General features: G+C 32.5%; 1 protein-coding gene across 1 annotated transcript; it reads right to left on the bottom strand.

The window, feature by feature from the left end:
• Positions 1-209: 209 nt before the first annotated feature.
• LOC136203268 (PH, RCC1 and FYVE domains-containing protein 1) lies at positions 210-4,682 on the bottom strand. The gene is made up of 9 exons (XM_065994390.1): positions 4,374-4,682; positions 4,177-4,263; positions 3,934-4,023; positions 3,764-3,850; positions 3,486-3,680; positions 1,374-3,389; positions 1,139-1,285; positions 702-1,027; positions 210-616 (listed from the first exon to the last, which is right to left on the bottom strand). Exons 1-9 carry the CDS (start codon positions 4,407-4,409, stop codon positions 496-498), a joined length of 3,105 nt encoding a protein of 1,034 aa, XP_065850462.1. The 5' UTR covers positions 4,410-4,682; the 3' UTR covers positions 210-495.
• Positions 4,683-16,258: the final 11,576 nt, after the last annotated feature.

Below are 16,258 nucleotides of genomic sequence, written 5' to 3' on the forward strand. Positions count from 1 at the left end.
ATTTTTATAATTTATATGTTGATTAATTTAAAATATATTTATATTAGACATCTTACATACTAATAACAATAATTTTACCAAAAACTATTGTTAACTACCAGCTAAACTAAACAAGTCCCAAATATGGTAACATTAGGAACACAATTACAACATTCTATACGTTACGGTTTTATCCCTTTAAATTATTATTTAATGAACATTTCTCCAACCGTGATGATGACAAAACTCATCGTTCAATTGTAACATATTTTCTGTTTTAATAACTTTGTAGTCCTTACGAATTATATAGCCTTAGAAACATCTTATATTAATTTTTCATATGATCATAAGCAGATAAATGCCTGCCTTTGCCTTTGCCTTGGGCATTCAATCTATTAATACGATTTGATCAAGCATCAAACATTCAACTACAATCAATTTTTCTCATCTCCAGCATTAACTTGAGATGGGATTACCTGTTAACTTCCACATATTTTTCTAATATTGTGATCATAATTAGGTATTTGCCTGATTTTGAGTTGAATTGACATATCCATCAATCTCATACTTGTGGTATACTCTACCTTGGTTCTCCTCCCACCATCTCTGTGCTTCTTTGTCTGTGAATCGTTTCCGGCTGTAAAACACAACAATCATTAATCAATATTTCTTCACTTGACTTGAGGCAAAAAGATGATGATGAACAAGATGAAAACAATTACCTAAATCTCACTCTCTTTAGCCCCTTTTGCCCGTCCGACAAAACTGTCAATGTGATGTATACACCCTGTTCATATTGCTCAACCCATTCCACCCTTGATCCTTTACTTCCTTGCACTCTATCATTATCATTATCATGGCACCACCCTCTCCCTTCCATGCTTTTTAATGTATTCGAGAACACTATTGGAGAGGTTGATAAGCTATCTATTTGCCTCTCTTTTCCCAATTTCACTTGAGGACTCCCAACATCTCTAGACCAACCTGTATTCTGGGTAACACCTTTTGATTCTCTTCCAGCTGATATTTTCTCCGACATGCCATGAAGCTGCAACATTACTTTACTTAATCATCAACACCTTTTGGAAATAACTTGCTAATATGCAGTTAAACATAATAACTTCAAATGCTAATTGATGTTGGACAAAAAAAAAATTACCCGTAAGGCCAAAACTTTTATAATGTCATTCGCTGCTTTGCGCTTAGTTGCTTCTTCTGTCGCAAGTGACCAAGTTTTCTCCACGGTTTCTTGGCATTCTCGGATCTTCTGGCTTCCAAGTTCGCATTGCATTTCAAGGCTCCTAGCCTGTCATGTCATGTGTAATAGGATTAGATATGTGGTGCTCCAATTAGGAACAACTAAAAATGCACGCTAAATCATGTGGAGCCATTACCTCTGCTCTTAATCTCTCAACTTCTTCAGTCAGCATCTTGTTTGACTCCACCATGCCTTCATCTATATTTACAACACTAGAACCACTTGATATCGATTGAACAGAAGGGTGTGATTCAAACACAGCAGGGCGCGAGACCTGCCCCCATTTCGGCAATGCAGCAAAGGAAGATGCGGCTTCCAGATGCTGCTGACTTTCCCCTTGGTTTTTAAGAGTCTTTCTGTTAGAAACTTGGATATCCAGGTTATATACTGGAGGGTTTGCTTCGGCCGAGCATTCTTTCTCATTAGATAACACCATATGTGAAGGCAGCTTCTGATTTGAACCATTATTTTCTAGCTTTACTCGTCTACCTGAAAGTTTATCCTTCTCTAGATGACTAAAACACAAATCGCAGACACGAGAGCATTTGCTTTTGTTTGGAGCCAAGGATGCATTAGCAACTTTCTTGCTGCTACAAGCGTGGCAAAAAAGAAGGCCACAATTATAACAGTTATGTTTTTTCCTTGTAAGTCCAAAGGGCATTCTACAACCACTACATGAAGATTGATCAGTACCAGATATAGATTTGTGCACACAGATTGCAGCAGTTAAATTTGATCCACAAGCTATACTCTCAACCTGCCGGTCTCTCAAAGCCTCAACAAAAGTTGGTGAGTTCCTATCTTCAACACTTCCTAATCCTAACTGTCCGTTGGCACCTTTCCCCCAAGTATATACCCGTCCTAAGGATGTCAGTGCAGCAATGTGATAGGCTCCCGCAGATATCTCTTTAACAAACTCCTCTTTAAGTTTCCCTTCGACAATTGTGATTGATTTATCCTTGGCCTGCGGATTCCCTAACTGACCATGCACCGAGCTTCCCATTGTATACACCTTGCCAGTATTTGTAAGTGCAACAGTCAGCATTCTTCCACAAAAAACCCGAACAAAATCATATTCCACAAGTGGTGCAATGCATGTTGGTACAAGTTTTTTTCTTGGATCAATATGCCCAAGTCTTCCTTTATCACCATCTCCCCATGTAAACAATTTCCCACCAACAGCATTAAACTTGAAACGATCAGCCATGATGTCAACAATAGCAGCAGTATGCCACGTTCCGCAAGCGACAGTTTTGACGCATAAACCTTTCAGAGATTCAACTTCTTTGGGCTGAAAAACGCTTCTCACATCTCCATGCCCAAGAGCACCAAATGTTCCATCTCCATATGTAAACAACTGCCCTGAAGCCGATATAATTGCTGTATGCCATTCGCCACAAGAAACTTTCGATATAGTTATACCATCCAATGGGCCGGAAATTTTATACGGAAGCCACTGGTTTCGGGTTCTCACCTCATCAGCAGAATTAGCACAATATATGTTGTCACCCCATGCATACATTTTGCCACTATCTGTGAGAGCACACGTTTGATATTCGCCACAAGTAACAGATTTTATATGAAGACCCTCCAGGGATTCAACAACTTTCGGGTAGTTTACATCCATATTAACTTTATGTCCAAGCTTTCCGCCACTTCCGTCTCCCCAGGAAAAAAGTTCCCCCCTTTTGGTGATTAAGGCAGCTCGTTTTGCACCTAAACATATACTTTCTACATCCAGCATAGCTGTTGCTTCTAATAATTTAGGCATTAGACTGTCAAGTTGTGCTCCACTGTGGTTACCATTGCCAATCTTTTGTTCCGTACCCCCTATGTTTCCTCCTCCAACACCTTCTCCCCATATCAGGACATCTTTCAGAACATCCGTTTTTCCAATCTGCGGAGATCCATATGCAGGGGCAATAGACCTAACTGATGCATCTTTTTTGAATTCAGGGCATGCATAATTAGATGCAGATTTCTTAGGATTCGGTTCAATGTATGGTGAATTTGGACCTATAACATCAACCATATTATGTACTTGCAGAAAACTTGATTCTGATAAAGAAAAGCTATTGGAAGAAACTGATAAGGCATCAGAATAACATCTCTCTGAAAATGATTGAGTAGGACTCCCACATAAGCTGCGCACCTTGGAGATATAAGAAAGAAAAGCACATTAATTAGTGCAATTAGATTAGATATGTTAGTTTCAGCAAGAAACCAGAAGTGAGATTATATTTAAAACCTGTGAAAATTCAGTGTCATGTTCTTGAATCCCGAGATTATGCTTTCTTCTAAAATAACCAGCTGGACTACTTACACAACTTTGTGCCGCACGCTGAGTTTTTAGAAGAGTAAAAGTCTTGGAAGTGTGAGACCTTGATATCACAGCTCTTAAGCCTATAAACCAAGAATCAGCTTGTGCTTTGTCCTTGCAGATCTATTTGAAAGTTGATGAATCAAATTAAAAACAATGAAATCATGAAATATGAACTGCACATAAGATTGGTTAGATGAAGTTACCAAGTCTAATGAGCGTTCTCCGTTGGCATATATTAATGAAAATGACTGATGTTGCTTATCTGGTTGAAGTTGCCTTTGAAAATTTTCCTGTAACAAGAGGAATAAATGAATCAACTGAGCAAAGAAAGTGGTATTTTAAAAAATAAAATAAAAAATGAGGGGATACATACAGTTCTCTGACCGGTAATGATCTTCTTTACCGAGCATAATCTCAATTGCTTCTCCTCCTCTCCGGAATACCATATTAAATACTTCTCATCCTGAAATATAAAAAGGGAAAATGAAAGAAAATCAAAAACTGAAAACAGAAGGCAGCACTAACTATATACATTTTAGAGAAGAAAAGTGAACAACGTAAATCAGGTATTGAGTATGTGAAAAAAATGAATTGCTTTACGGAAAGATCCATGTACCGTGGAAAGCCTAAAAGGGTGAAATTTGGGTTTCCCTCTTCTTCCACACTTCAAGAGGTATGCTCCTTTCTTGAGAGCCAAAATAGCCTGTGCCAAGTAAGGAATCGAACTCCAAAATGAAATTCATAAATCCCAAAAAAAGGGGGAAAAAGCATAGAATGTAGAGAAAAGAAAAGCATTTGAAAAAAGAGAGATACCTGTTGAAGAGTTCTGTCAAAGGATTGTTCAACCATGTTTGGGAGGGGGGTTTCAGGGAAGAGACAAAGGAAACAGAAAGAGAAGAGGAGTTGACATCTCCAGGCCAGGCCAGGTGAATGTATGGATGTCTTCTGCTCTGCTAAAATTAAGCAAGAACAAGGGTCGTTTTCTTGTTTTTTCTATTAGTTTCTTAATTTCTATTTTGTGCAGTTTCTTCCATTACTGTTTTTGTTCACTTTGTAACTCGTGCTGCAGACTCAGAAGTAGCAGAGGTAGAGAGGAAAAACTCCCCCTATGCCTATATTATAATAACAAAACCCCGACCATCTGCACGTGTACACTCCTTAACATTTCATTTCTCCAACTAAATCTCATTAATCATTTCTAAATCTATTTACCTCACTTCTAAATCCATCGCTATGTCAATACATTCTGTATAAACAAAATTAAATTTGTAGAATAAAAAATAAAACCAAATAGATTATTAGCATATATAGCTTCTTCAATTTGTGTTAATTTAAAAAGATATATAAAGAAAAAATCCAATTTAAAACTTTTAGAAAACAGTTGTTGTTAGTGAACATTTTGAACACTATTGTTTGTGGGGAAAAATAATAAAATAAAATAAAGGTGGTGCGGATACTTAATATTTGTAGAAAGAAAGAGTGAGATGGTGTTTTGTCATTTTGCTTGTTAGTGGTGTGGCTTCTTTTTCTCTGTAGAGTTATGGAGTGTCAGTGGTTTCTACAATTCAAAAACAAAACAAAAAGGGCAAATATAATTAAATATAGATACAATTAACCATCAATTTTAGCACCTAACAACTTAATAATGCATGATTACAGGCTCTTACGTTAATCATTTCTTCAATCATGCATTATTACAGGTTCTATTCTTAATCATTTCTTAAATAACTTCCTCCCCTATATTCATTACCACTTCCATCAATATATATCATATCATACATGTGGATGTGGATGTGGATTAGTGACTTATCTTCTCCCTTACAATAACGTAGACCAGTCAAAACTTTAACGTCACGAACATTTTTAACCGCATCTGATACCGTAATTTGTAAAATCACAAGTGTTGTTGTTACAACTGTTTCTGATTAACAGTAGACTCTCACTAATGACTAACTGTCATATGAACATCTCCTTTGATTTATGAAATACAACTTATTCCCTTCTATAATTTAAATACACGGTATATTGTACACTAAAATGTATTTAATCCATTCTCTTTGCTCACCTAAGCTTCACACACTACTCAGTAGCTCTTCTTCTCACTAACTTAGACAGCGGAGCAGGTATACAATCCTTTTTTTTTTATCTTTTTCTATCTTATTTTAGGAATTCAAAGGGTCTCATCAAACCCAAGTCAAATTGTATCACATCAAATTGTTGAGGTGTGCGTGAAATCAGAAAAATTGATGTCGTGACTCAAAAATCTTTGTGATTCGGACATCCTCTAACATTCCTTCGACGTCAACTCAACCATCAAGGAATGGATCACTTGTGGATGCCAATGACATCTCGCTAGAACCCTTTTAGGTTACACCATAGAAAATTGAGGTCTATTTGGGCTCTTTAAATCTAGAGCAAAGGAAGTTCATGAATGAGATTAACAAGCATCTACTCTATAATGTGGGTTCAGTCCAAGAACAATAATCTATCGATATCCTTATAGTCGAATATTACCTCGGAGATACAAACGATAATAACGGAGCTGAATGAGACAAGGGAAGTAAACAAACGCCTAGTAGTAAAGATTTCATTGCTTGTTCTACTAGATATCATATTATTCATACTTGTTCGTGAAAAAAGGCTTTATATTCAGATTCTCACTAAGATGGAACTAGAGGTAGATCAAGAGGACGAGAATCCATTTCTTGCCACCAAATGTGTCATCATTCCAAAACATCACCTCTCAAGCATCGTCACTACTCTAATGAATCTAGATCATAAGAAGACTACCCGTCAAAACTCTATCAAATCTCATTATAGAAATCAAAATGAGAACCGCCTCAAAGCTTTAGGTCCAAGATCTAACGACCAACAACAATTCAAACCAGATTAATTAAAGAATTAGATATGGTGAGACTCTTCTTCTCAAATAGGAAATGTACAAGCTTTTTCGCAAGGAACTTCGGATTGGTATGGCAGATGTCGGTATTGACTCTAGAATCCCTAAAAATAACGGACATCGGCTCACCATTTTGTGCAGAAATTCTAATCAAACCCATGCCTATTAAAGGAATATGATGGATTAACAGATCCCACTGTGCACGCCAAAAAAAATCCATAAGTCTTTAGAAACTACCACGGCACAAATGCTCTTATGTGTAGGCTCTTTCCTACTACACTTAAGGAGGTTGTTGCTTACTGGTATCAGCAAATTTTGCCTGAATCTATCCAAATGTTCAATTGGATCACGAACGAACACTTCATCACATCCATGCTAGAGACAAAAACGATACAAGACTTAAACTTAGTACAATGCCTATAAAGATCTTTTGGAATCGGTTGAAAGTTTCTATGATAGTAAATTTTAATCCATATAATTTTTAAAAACATAATAGTAAATATAGATTTATTAATTAACATTTATTACTAAAATGTAGCTAGTGTTATTAGTTTATTCTTAGCAAAGGAATAAAACAGCATTTGTTTGGATAAGAGTAGTATAATTAGGGATATAAATGTCTTTTAAAAGAAATGTAGCAATAAACTAATTGAAAAACTCTTAAAACTAGTTTTTTCAAAATTAGAGATTTGAACCCAAAAAGTTTTTTCAAAATGGTCTAAACTTTTAATATTATCCAAAACTTCTCAATACCAAACAGGGTCATCATCTTACCCTTTAAGTCTAAGCCAAGATGGTGCCATCTAATTGTTTGAATTGGTGCTAAGAGCATCTTTAGTGCAACTACTTTCATTGTTACTTTACATGGTAGAATTGTCAACGAGCATTAGAGAGCTTGTAATTCAATTTAGTTTGTTGACAAAAAGAGTAACAAACTTTACAATTCACAATAATCAGTCGAAACATAAGAGAGTGATCATCAGTGAGCCGCCCGATGAGATGTATCTGGAGTCTCAATAAGTATGGGTGAGCAAAATAACCAGTAACCGATAACCGAATCGAAATTTTAGTTTGGTTCGGTTATTTTAACATTCTGGTTCGGTTCGGTTTTAATTTTAGCTTTATTTGGTAATCGGTTATCGGTTCGGTTATTGAAAAAAAATATCAGTGTAACCGATAACCGAACCGAACTTCATATATACATATTTAAAATATAATTTTATCTTTATATATATATAAATAAAAAGTTTAACCCTAAAAAATACACTTTTATCTTTGTATACATATATTTTGGTTTAGTAGCCTTTAATTTATTCAATTGTAACTTTTGTACAAGGATATTATTTGAAAATAATTAAATAAAAATGTACAAAAAAATTAAATATTTTGAGTTTTTTGTTATTCGGTCGGTAACCGAACCGAATCGAAAATTTTCGGTTAAATCAAATTCGGTTACCAAACTTATTCGGTTTGGTTATGAAAATAAAACAATTTTCGGTTCGGTTAACTGACAATTCGGTTCGGTTAGTAACCGAACCGAACCGATGCTCACCCCATCGATAAGCAGCATCTAAAAAGTCACTTTCTTTTTTCCAAATATCGAATCCTATCCTTTTAGTTTTATTTTTATTTTCCATTTAACCCCTAAAAATTATGAAGTAACAAGTTTTGATCAGAGGTCACTTTTGGATGTGATTTGTGTCTAGGTGGTATACCATTTAGATTTAGATGTTATCACCACTAGAGACGCTATTAGATCTTGAGCCCTCCTTCCGAAAGGGATATGGGAGGTTTTAGGCTGATTTGCATTGACACATGAGCATGTATATAAAATTAGAATGCTTCCATCCTTTTGTTTTATGTTGGATCATCAAATGGATGCTATTTTGATGAGTTCCAATTATGTCTACAAGAATTACAGCTGAGACACTTTCTCTCTTTAACCATTTTTACTATTTAAGCTTTGTCTTTACCTTTTCCTTTATTTTAGTCAGACTAGGTACATCCTTTCTTGGCTAAATTACACTCATAGTCTCCCAATTTAAACTTACTTGCTTTATGGTACCTTACTTTCAAAATCCAGACATATAAAAAAAACTTCTAACTTTGTTTTTTATCATTATAAAAATCTCTTAACAATAGATAATAATACTTCACATAGAGTTCATATCATTATATTTTAAACAACATTAAGTTTTAACTTTTTTATTTTGAAATCGTTACATTTAGAGAAAATGATTATTTAAAAAGAAATATTCTTAAAAATATGATTTGAAAAACTGAAAATAATAATTCCATGAAAAATATGATTTAAAATAATTTTAATATTGTTTACATTTATAATCGAATGTTTATAAAAGTCAAAAGTTTAAATCTATGATGATATGTGTAATATATACCCGCCTTTCCCTGATCTACGGATTAAGGGTCTGTTTGGTTCAGCTGTTAGCTAATAGCTGTTGCGGTTGCAGTAAGCTGTTTGCAGTTGCAGTAAGCTGTTAGCTGTTTGTTATTAGCTGTTTAATTACTAGTGTTTGGTAAAAGTATGTTGAACTGTTGCTGTTCGGATTTAAAATGTCTAAAATGAACATGTCTTAAATTAATCAACGATGAAATTATAAAAGGAAAAATGTGAAAAAATGCTCATAACATTTACAACTAGGAATAATTTTATTCTTAACGTCTAAAATAGTGCAAATTTACCCATAACACTGGCAACTGAGATCAATTTTACCCCTAATATTGACAAGTTTGATCGATTTCAGATATTATTATAAAACATAGATATTTTAATTCTTATTCTACACCAATTACACATACCAGTAGTTCTAAAAAAGAGATTTTGTATTTTTTTGTGATTTAATAATAAAATTGAAAAATTAATATTTATAAATTCGATGAAATATTTGAATCTTTTTTGTCCAATTTGTACAAAAGATAATATATATATTTTTATTTTCTTAAAAAAATGTTGCACATGTGAAATGTAGATGACAATATTCATGAACAATAATACAATTTGATAAATTGTTTCTCAAATTGACCCAACTTGTAAATGTTAGGGGTAAAATTGCTTTTGGCTGCCAATAATAGGAGTATAATTGCATCATTTTAGACGTTAAAGGTAAAATTGCTCATAGCTATAAATATTTGGGGTATTTTTGCACCTTATCCTATTATAAAATAAAAAAATATTTTACACAAATTAATAAAAATAATCTATATAAAAAAGAAAAAATTTATTGAACACAACAAAACCTTGTTCTTCCGGTAATTATGTTGTAGAAGTATAAATAATATTAAAGAATAAAGATATTTTGTGAAAATAAGAAGGATAATTTTGTCAATAACAAATAAATACAAACAGCTGTTTATGAAAAACTCCAAATAGGTGGGTGTTTGTTTCAGCTTTTCGGATGAGCGTTTAGCGTTTCACTCCAAACCGCAGGAAATATAGCGTTTGGTTAGGTTTATATAACCGCAACATTTAGCATTTTCTCTGAAAACTGTAGCGTTTTGGAGTGTTTCACGAAAAGCTCCATATGAGCTTTTCATAAACAGCTGTTTGTAGTTAGTTGTTATTGACAGAATTATCTTTCTTATTTCCACAAAATATGTTTGTTCTTTAACATTATTTATATTTTTACAACATAATTACCGGAAAAACAACGTTTTGTTGCGTTCAATAAATTTTTTATTTTTTATATAGATTATTTTTATTAATTTGTGTAACATATATTTTATTTTATAATAGAATGAGGTGCAAAAATACTTCCAACATTTATAGCTAGGAGCAATTTTACCCTTAATATCTAAAATGGTGCGATTATACCCCTAATTTTCAATATTTCATCGATTTAATAAATATTAATTTTCAATTTTATTATTAAATCACATAAAATATGAAATCTCTTTGTTAGAACCACTGGTATGTACAATTGGTGTATAATAAGAAATAAAATATCTATATTTTTTAATAATATATGAAATCGACCCAACTTGCCAATGTTAGGGGTAAAATTGCTCTTAGATGCAAGCGTTATGAGTAAAATTATTCCTAGTTGTAGACGTTATAGGCATTTTTTCACATTTTTCCTTTTATAATTTCATCGTTGATTAATTTAAAACATGTCCATTTTAGACATTTTAAATCCAAACACCAACCGTTCAATATAATTTTACCAAACACTAGTAATTAAACAGCTAATAACAAACAGCTAACAGCTTACTGTAGCTGCAAACAGCTAACAGCAACCGCAACAGCTATTAACTAAGGGCCCGTTTGGTACAGCTGTTAGACAGGGGCGGAACCAGGGGGGTTGGGGGGACTCCAGCCCCGGCCGGCCGCCCGAGAATTGAGAAAAAAAATTTTTAGTAATGGTGTCTCGTAATATTTTGGAGAGAATTATATTGACTCTATGTAGTATTATATCAATGTTCAAAGGTAGATGAGATGGTTAACGATGTTTGTTTTTATTTGAGAGATTATGTGTTCGATTCCCTTGAACCTCATTTTATTTTAAAAAGTTTTTATTTTTAAATGGACTCTTTATTTTTATTTTCTTAACACTTTTGAACTTATTTTTAATATGTATTTACCATTAAAAAATAAACATATTTAATATTCAATTAGTTCAATGCTAGTTTTCTAAAAAAAATGATAATATTTTTACAGTTTTAATGCGTTGGAGGCTAAAAAAAATTTGCTCAGCCCTAACGGGCTGGACTTTGCAAAATTTACCGTCAACCGCACAGTTAATTTTGAATTTTTTTTATTGATATGTTTGAGCCCCGGGTTATTCGGGGTCCTGGTTCCGCCACTGCTGTTAGCTAATAGCTGTTGCGGTTGATGTTAGGTGTTTGCAGTTTGCAGTAAGCTGTTAGCTGTGTTGTAGTTGCAGTAAGCTGTTAGCTGTTTAATTACTAATGTTTGGTAAAATTATATTGAATTGCTGCTGTTCGGATTTAAAATGTCTAAAATAGACATGTTTTAAATTAATCAACGATGAAATTATAAAAGAAAAAATATGAAAAAATGTCCATAATGTTTACAACTAGGAATATTTTTACTCTTAACGTCTAAAATGATGCAATTTTACTCATAACGCTGGCAGCTAAGAGTAATTTTACCCCTAACATTGGCAAGTTATGTTGATTTCAAATATTATTAGAAAACATATAGATATTTTAGTTCTTATTGGCTTAATACATCATTTATCCGATGAACTTCATGAACTTTCAAAGTGTCCCGATAGTTCCCTCGGCTTATATAAAAAGTTCAATTATTATTTCTCAAATTGACCCAACTTGTCAATGTTATGGGTAAAATTGATTTTGGCTGCCAACATTAGGAGTATAATTGCATCATTTTAGACGTTAAAGGTAAAATTACTCCTAGCTATAAATGAATGAGGTATTTTTGCACCTTATCATGATATAAAATAAAAAAAAAATGTATTATACAAATTAATAAAAATAATCTATATAAAAAATTTAAAATTTATTGAACGCAACAAATGTTATGTTAAAAAATAAACATATTTTGTGGAAATAAAAAGGATAATTTTGTCAACAACAAATAACTACAAATAGCTGTTTATGAAAACCTCCAAATAGGAGTTTTTCGTGAAACGCTCCAAAACGCTGCAGATTTCAGAAAAAATATTAAACGCTGCGGTTATATAAACCTAACCAAACGCTATCTTTTCTGCGGTTCGAGTGAAACGTTAAACGTTCATACGAAAAGCTAAAACAAACACTCTTTAACCGCTAAACCAAACAGGCCCTAGGAGCTTTTTTGTGAAACGCTCCAAAACGTAACAGTTTCCAGAAAAAAATGCTAAACGCTGCGGTTATATAAACCTAACCAAACGCTATATTTCCTGCGGTTTGGAGTGAAACGCTAAACGCTTCTTCGAAAAGCTGAAACAAACACCCTCTAAGTCATAGTTTAGGGAGTGCGAATGTTGTAATTTAAGTGCAAATGTATAGATTATATTATGCGAACATCATAATTGAAAAGAAAAAAAGAAGAGCAGCAAAAGCTGAGAAACGTTGAGTAGACCTAAAGGTGAAACATATATTTATTTATGTAGAAGAAGAAGATCAATCATTCCATGAATTTGAATTAAAAATATTTGAAAATATAGTTTACTTTGGGCAGATGGGTGTCAGAACAAGCTGTCTTTTTATTGGTTATTATATTCAAGAAATTGTCTTTTATTTTAATATTAAAAAGGAAATATGAGAGCATGGTGTGGGTGTGGTCTCTCCATTGTCCTTGTGTATGTTTTCTCCAACACAACATCTCTATACCTCATTTTGTACTTCCATCATCAATGCTTCTTTTTACATTTTTCATATCCTAATCTTTTATTTCTACATTTACAATTCACCAAAGTTTTTATATTTACACAATGAAATATTAAGGGTCCACTCTACAAATTTATGGATATTTGATTGATTTATACTTACCTAAAAAAAATAGAAACTAAATTTATTGAATATAAAGATGAATTATCTGTCATGGAATTAACTCATTACGCCATATATAACTATATAGTTCACTTCGAACAAAAGTAACATCTTCAAACTCTGAAATTCAATATATTCTATGGTACTTATAATGAGGACTAACTTTCTCAAGAAATTAAATTCCAAAAACTTAAAAGGCTTAATTACCTTTTAATTCTAATTCAAAGTTTAGAAAATTTAAACTATTCTTATCGTTTATTTCTTATTTGGGAAGTAAAAATTGATCCACGTTTACCTTCTTTCTTCTCCACTCTTTGGATCTCCATATTTTGAAATTGCACCCACGCATTCATAATCCTTCTAAAGAGAAAATTAAATTTTTTTATTTCGGTTCTATTATGATCCAATTAAGTTTGGATAATAAATTTCATATTTAGTTTTATTTACCTAAGTTTGACATTTTGATTGTTCATTTCATTTTAAAGATAAAAGAGGGTGTTAGAGAGATTTTTTATGAACATTGACAGGTTAGTAATCTTATATTTTCATAATTTTTGAATTAAAAAATGAAGTTTAAATAGAGTAGTATTCCAGTTTGAATTTGTGATTGTGATTGTTAGAATTAGAATATTCTATCTTAGTTGATTCATTTTGGAATAGATTAAAACATATTTATATGTGTTCTAATGTTCTTAGGAGGGTTAACATCATATATTTCATGTTATTTTAGTTTCAGATCCATTTTGATGGATATTGGAGTCGAAACAGAGCTGAACTCAGTTTTCTCTCTCTCATGTCTAACAATTGATAGATTTGATAATTCTCCATGTTCTAACCGTAACTTTTTCATATAAACTCTAATTAAAACAATTCAAGTTTCATTATCAACCTAAGTTATATATTTACAAATTATATCTTTTATACTTTTCCACATTCAAATGAAAATATATTCGAATGTCACAATCAGATGTATATTTTAAGGTGCAAAGAATGGCTTGTAAAATGGATTTCTGAATACGAAATCAGGAAAAATGAAAAGCTAGAGTGAAGAGTATATATAAAAATAGAGGGCCAAAACGAGACGTAAAGGGTCTAATATTTAAAAACAAATTTGCTAGGAAAATTGCAGAAAAATGGACACAGTTATTTTATTGAATTTTAAGATTTGCAATTGTTAACTTTTGGACTCGGGATTGAAACTGGACGATTACAAACTTAAAAACGGGTTGCTAAAGAGTAAATTGAGGTAAAAAAGACGCTTTTAGAATGAAATTGGAACTGGAAACTTAGGAAAAATGAAGAACAAAAGCTAAAGTAATTTTGACATAGTGTAGGTATGTTTGGATTGTTGGTTGGGGTTTGGACGGGTGCTTTAGGTCATATTTACATTGTTTTAGGATGGTTTGTTGGTTGTACAGGATGCCCACTTTCCTAATCTTTCTCTCATCTTTTGTTCACTACTAACATTCATCACACTTCTCCTTAATTCACTCCCCCATCTTTGCCATTTCAACCCATTCTTCCCTATTTTCTTGGATTAGTTGGTAATGGGTTGTTGTGCACGTGTATAGATGATGTGTCAGACTTCAAGTGTGAGCTCTTGGTTCCTTTAGTGCTTGTTGATGCGTCCCGGTTGTCCTGTTTTGTTAACCATACTTGAATAGTTGTTGGAATTCTGTCCCACACGGCATGTGTCCGTGTGGCTCCTTTACACGCATTTATAAGTTATTGTTTTAAGTTTCACATAGTGTGTGGCTAAGCCACACATCGTGTGAATTAAATTTTTATGGATAGAAAGTTCAGACTTCACTCCACACGTCGTGTGGAGTGACATTTGACATGTGTATCTAATAACATATACAGATCACACGGCGTGTGAACCATGTTTCCTGAACTTTATTTTAAATTTACTATAAGCTTTCTATTTACATAAACTTAAAATAAAATAAAAATTATTTTGTGGGGGCAACATTATCATATATTGTTTTATTTATTTATTTTTTTAGAATATATATAGAGAAGTGTTATTTGGTGGATGTTGGATATCCATAATTTGAAGGATATCTTGTATTATATCAGGGAACAAAATATCATTTTCCTGATTTTCAACGTGGTGGTCGATCAAGAGGGTAATCGTTGATATTCATCTCTTAGATATTGTATTGAACGTATTTTTTGTGTTTGGAAGGCTAGGTGGAGAATTTTACGAGCGTTGGTATGCATTTTCTACACAAAGAGATGTTATGATTGCTTCAATGATACTATATAATTATATTCGAAGAATTGCATTAAAAGATCCGGGATTTAAACGTTTAGATGAATATCCTAATTTTGTATCATACAACTCATTGATTAATTCAGATCGATATTGATATAAATGAAAATTATAAGGAAACTGGAACAATTCAGATGAATGATTTAAGAAATCGGATTGGTTCAAGCTTTCAAAATGAACAAATACTGTAGCATTTTTTTTATAGCAGCTTAAATTTCAATATATAGATATTTATGAAAAAATAAAGTTATTTATAAATTTTTATTACTATTGTAGTTATTATTTAATAATATAGATTATTTCTAGAATTAAATTTATATATTAATTTATGGATTGATTTAAAATATATCCACATTAGTCATTTTACATACTAACAACAATATGCAATTACATTTTTACCAAACACTAATAATTAAACAGAATACAACAACAGCATGTCAAAGATTAATATAAAAACTATTATTGTACATCAACTATTAGCTTAATATTTTAGTTCAATGGATCCCATAACATGGTATCATGTTTTCTTAGATCAAGTGGTTGAGAGAGCATTCGCGTGCGAAGTGTGTCAGAGATTAATATAAAAACTATTACAGACCTAATTTAATTGATTATCTAAATAACTTAAAATTAATAGTAGATTAACATTTTTATTTAAAGTTTTCTCTACTTCCATATGGTGTATATGCTCTTAAAAGCAACATATACTGTACATTATATACATCAATAATAGACTGAAAATTAAGGATGACATGTGAAATTTATAATGTTTTCTAGTAGTAGTCACGGTGAAAAGGGATTATAAAGTGTGAATTTGGTCCCTAATTTTCCTAGTACAATTAATTTATAGATAAATAGTTTATCAAATAAAAGTAAAATAAAAAAAAGTTTGTTGAATGAAAATTAATCGAGGTATATTCTAAAAATGACGCCGCGCAACCTAAAACCCAGGAACGCCCTGTATACTACGCCGACGCCACTGCTGCTTCCGCCCGCCATTCGTAACTGCCGGTCTATTTCGTCAGTTGTCATCTCTCCGCCGCCCCTGCT

The sequence above is a fragment of the Euphorbia lathyris genome, chromosome 1, assembly GCF_963576675.1.
Source record: "Euphorbia lathyris chromosome 1, ddEupLath1.1, whole genome shotgun sequence".
NCBI classification, from domain to species: domain Eukaryota; kingdom Viridiplantae; phylum Streptophyta; class Magnoliopsida; order Malpighiales; family Euphorbiaceae; genus Euphorbia; species Euphorbia lathyris.

What these genes read in the sequence shown, in the direction of transcription:
- LOC136203268 (XM_065994390.1), bottom strand. Translation starts at nt 4,409, where the DNA reads ATGGTTGAACAATCCTTTGACAGAACTCTTCAACAG. An exon ending in TTGACAGAACTCTTCAACAG is followed by an intron (nt 4,264 to 4,373) that starts GTATCTCTCTTT and finishes TACTTGGCACAG; the next exon opens with GCTATTTTGGCTCTCAAGAA. An exon ending in GAGAACGCTCATTAGACTTG is followed by an intron (nt 3,681 to 3,763) that starts GTAACTTCATCT and finishes ACTTTCAAATAG; the next exon opens with ATCTGCAAGGACAAAGCACA.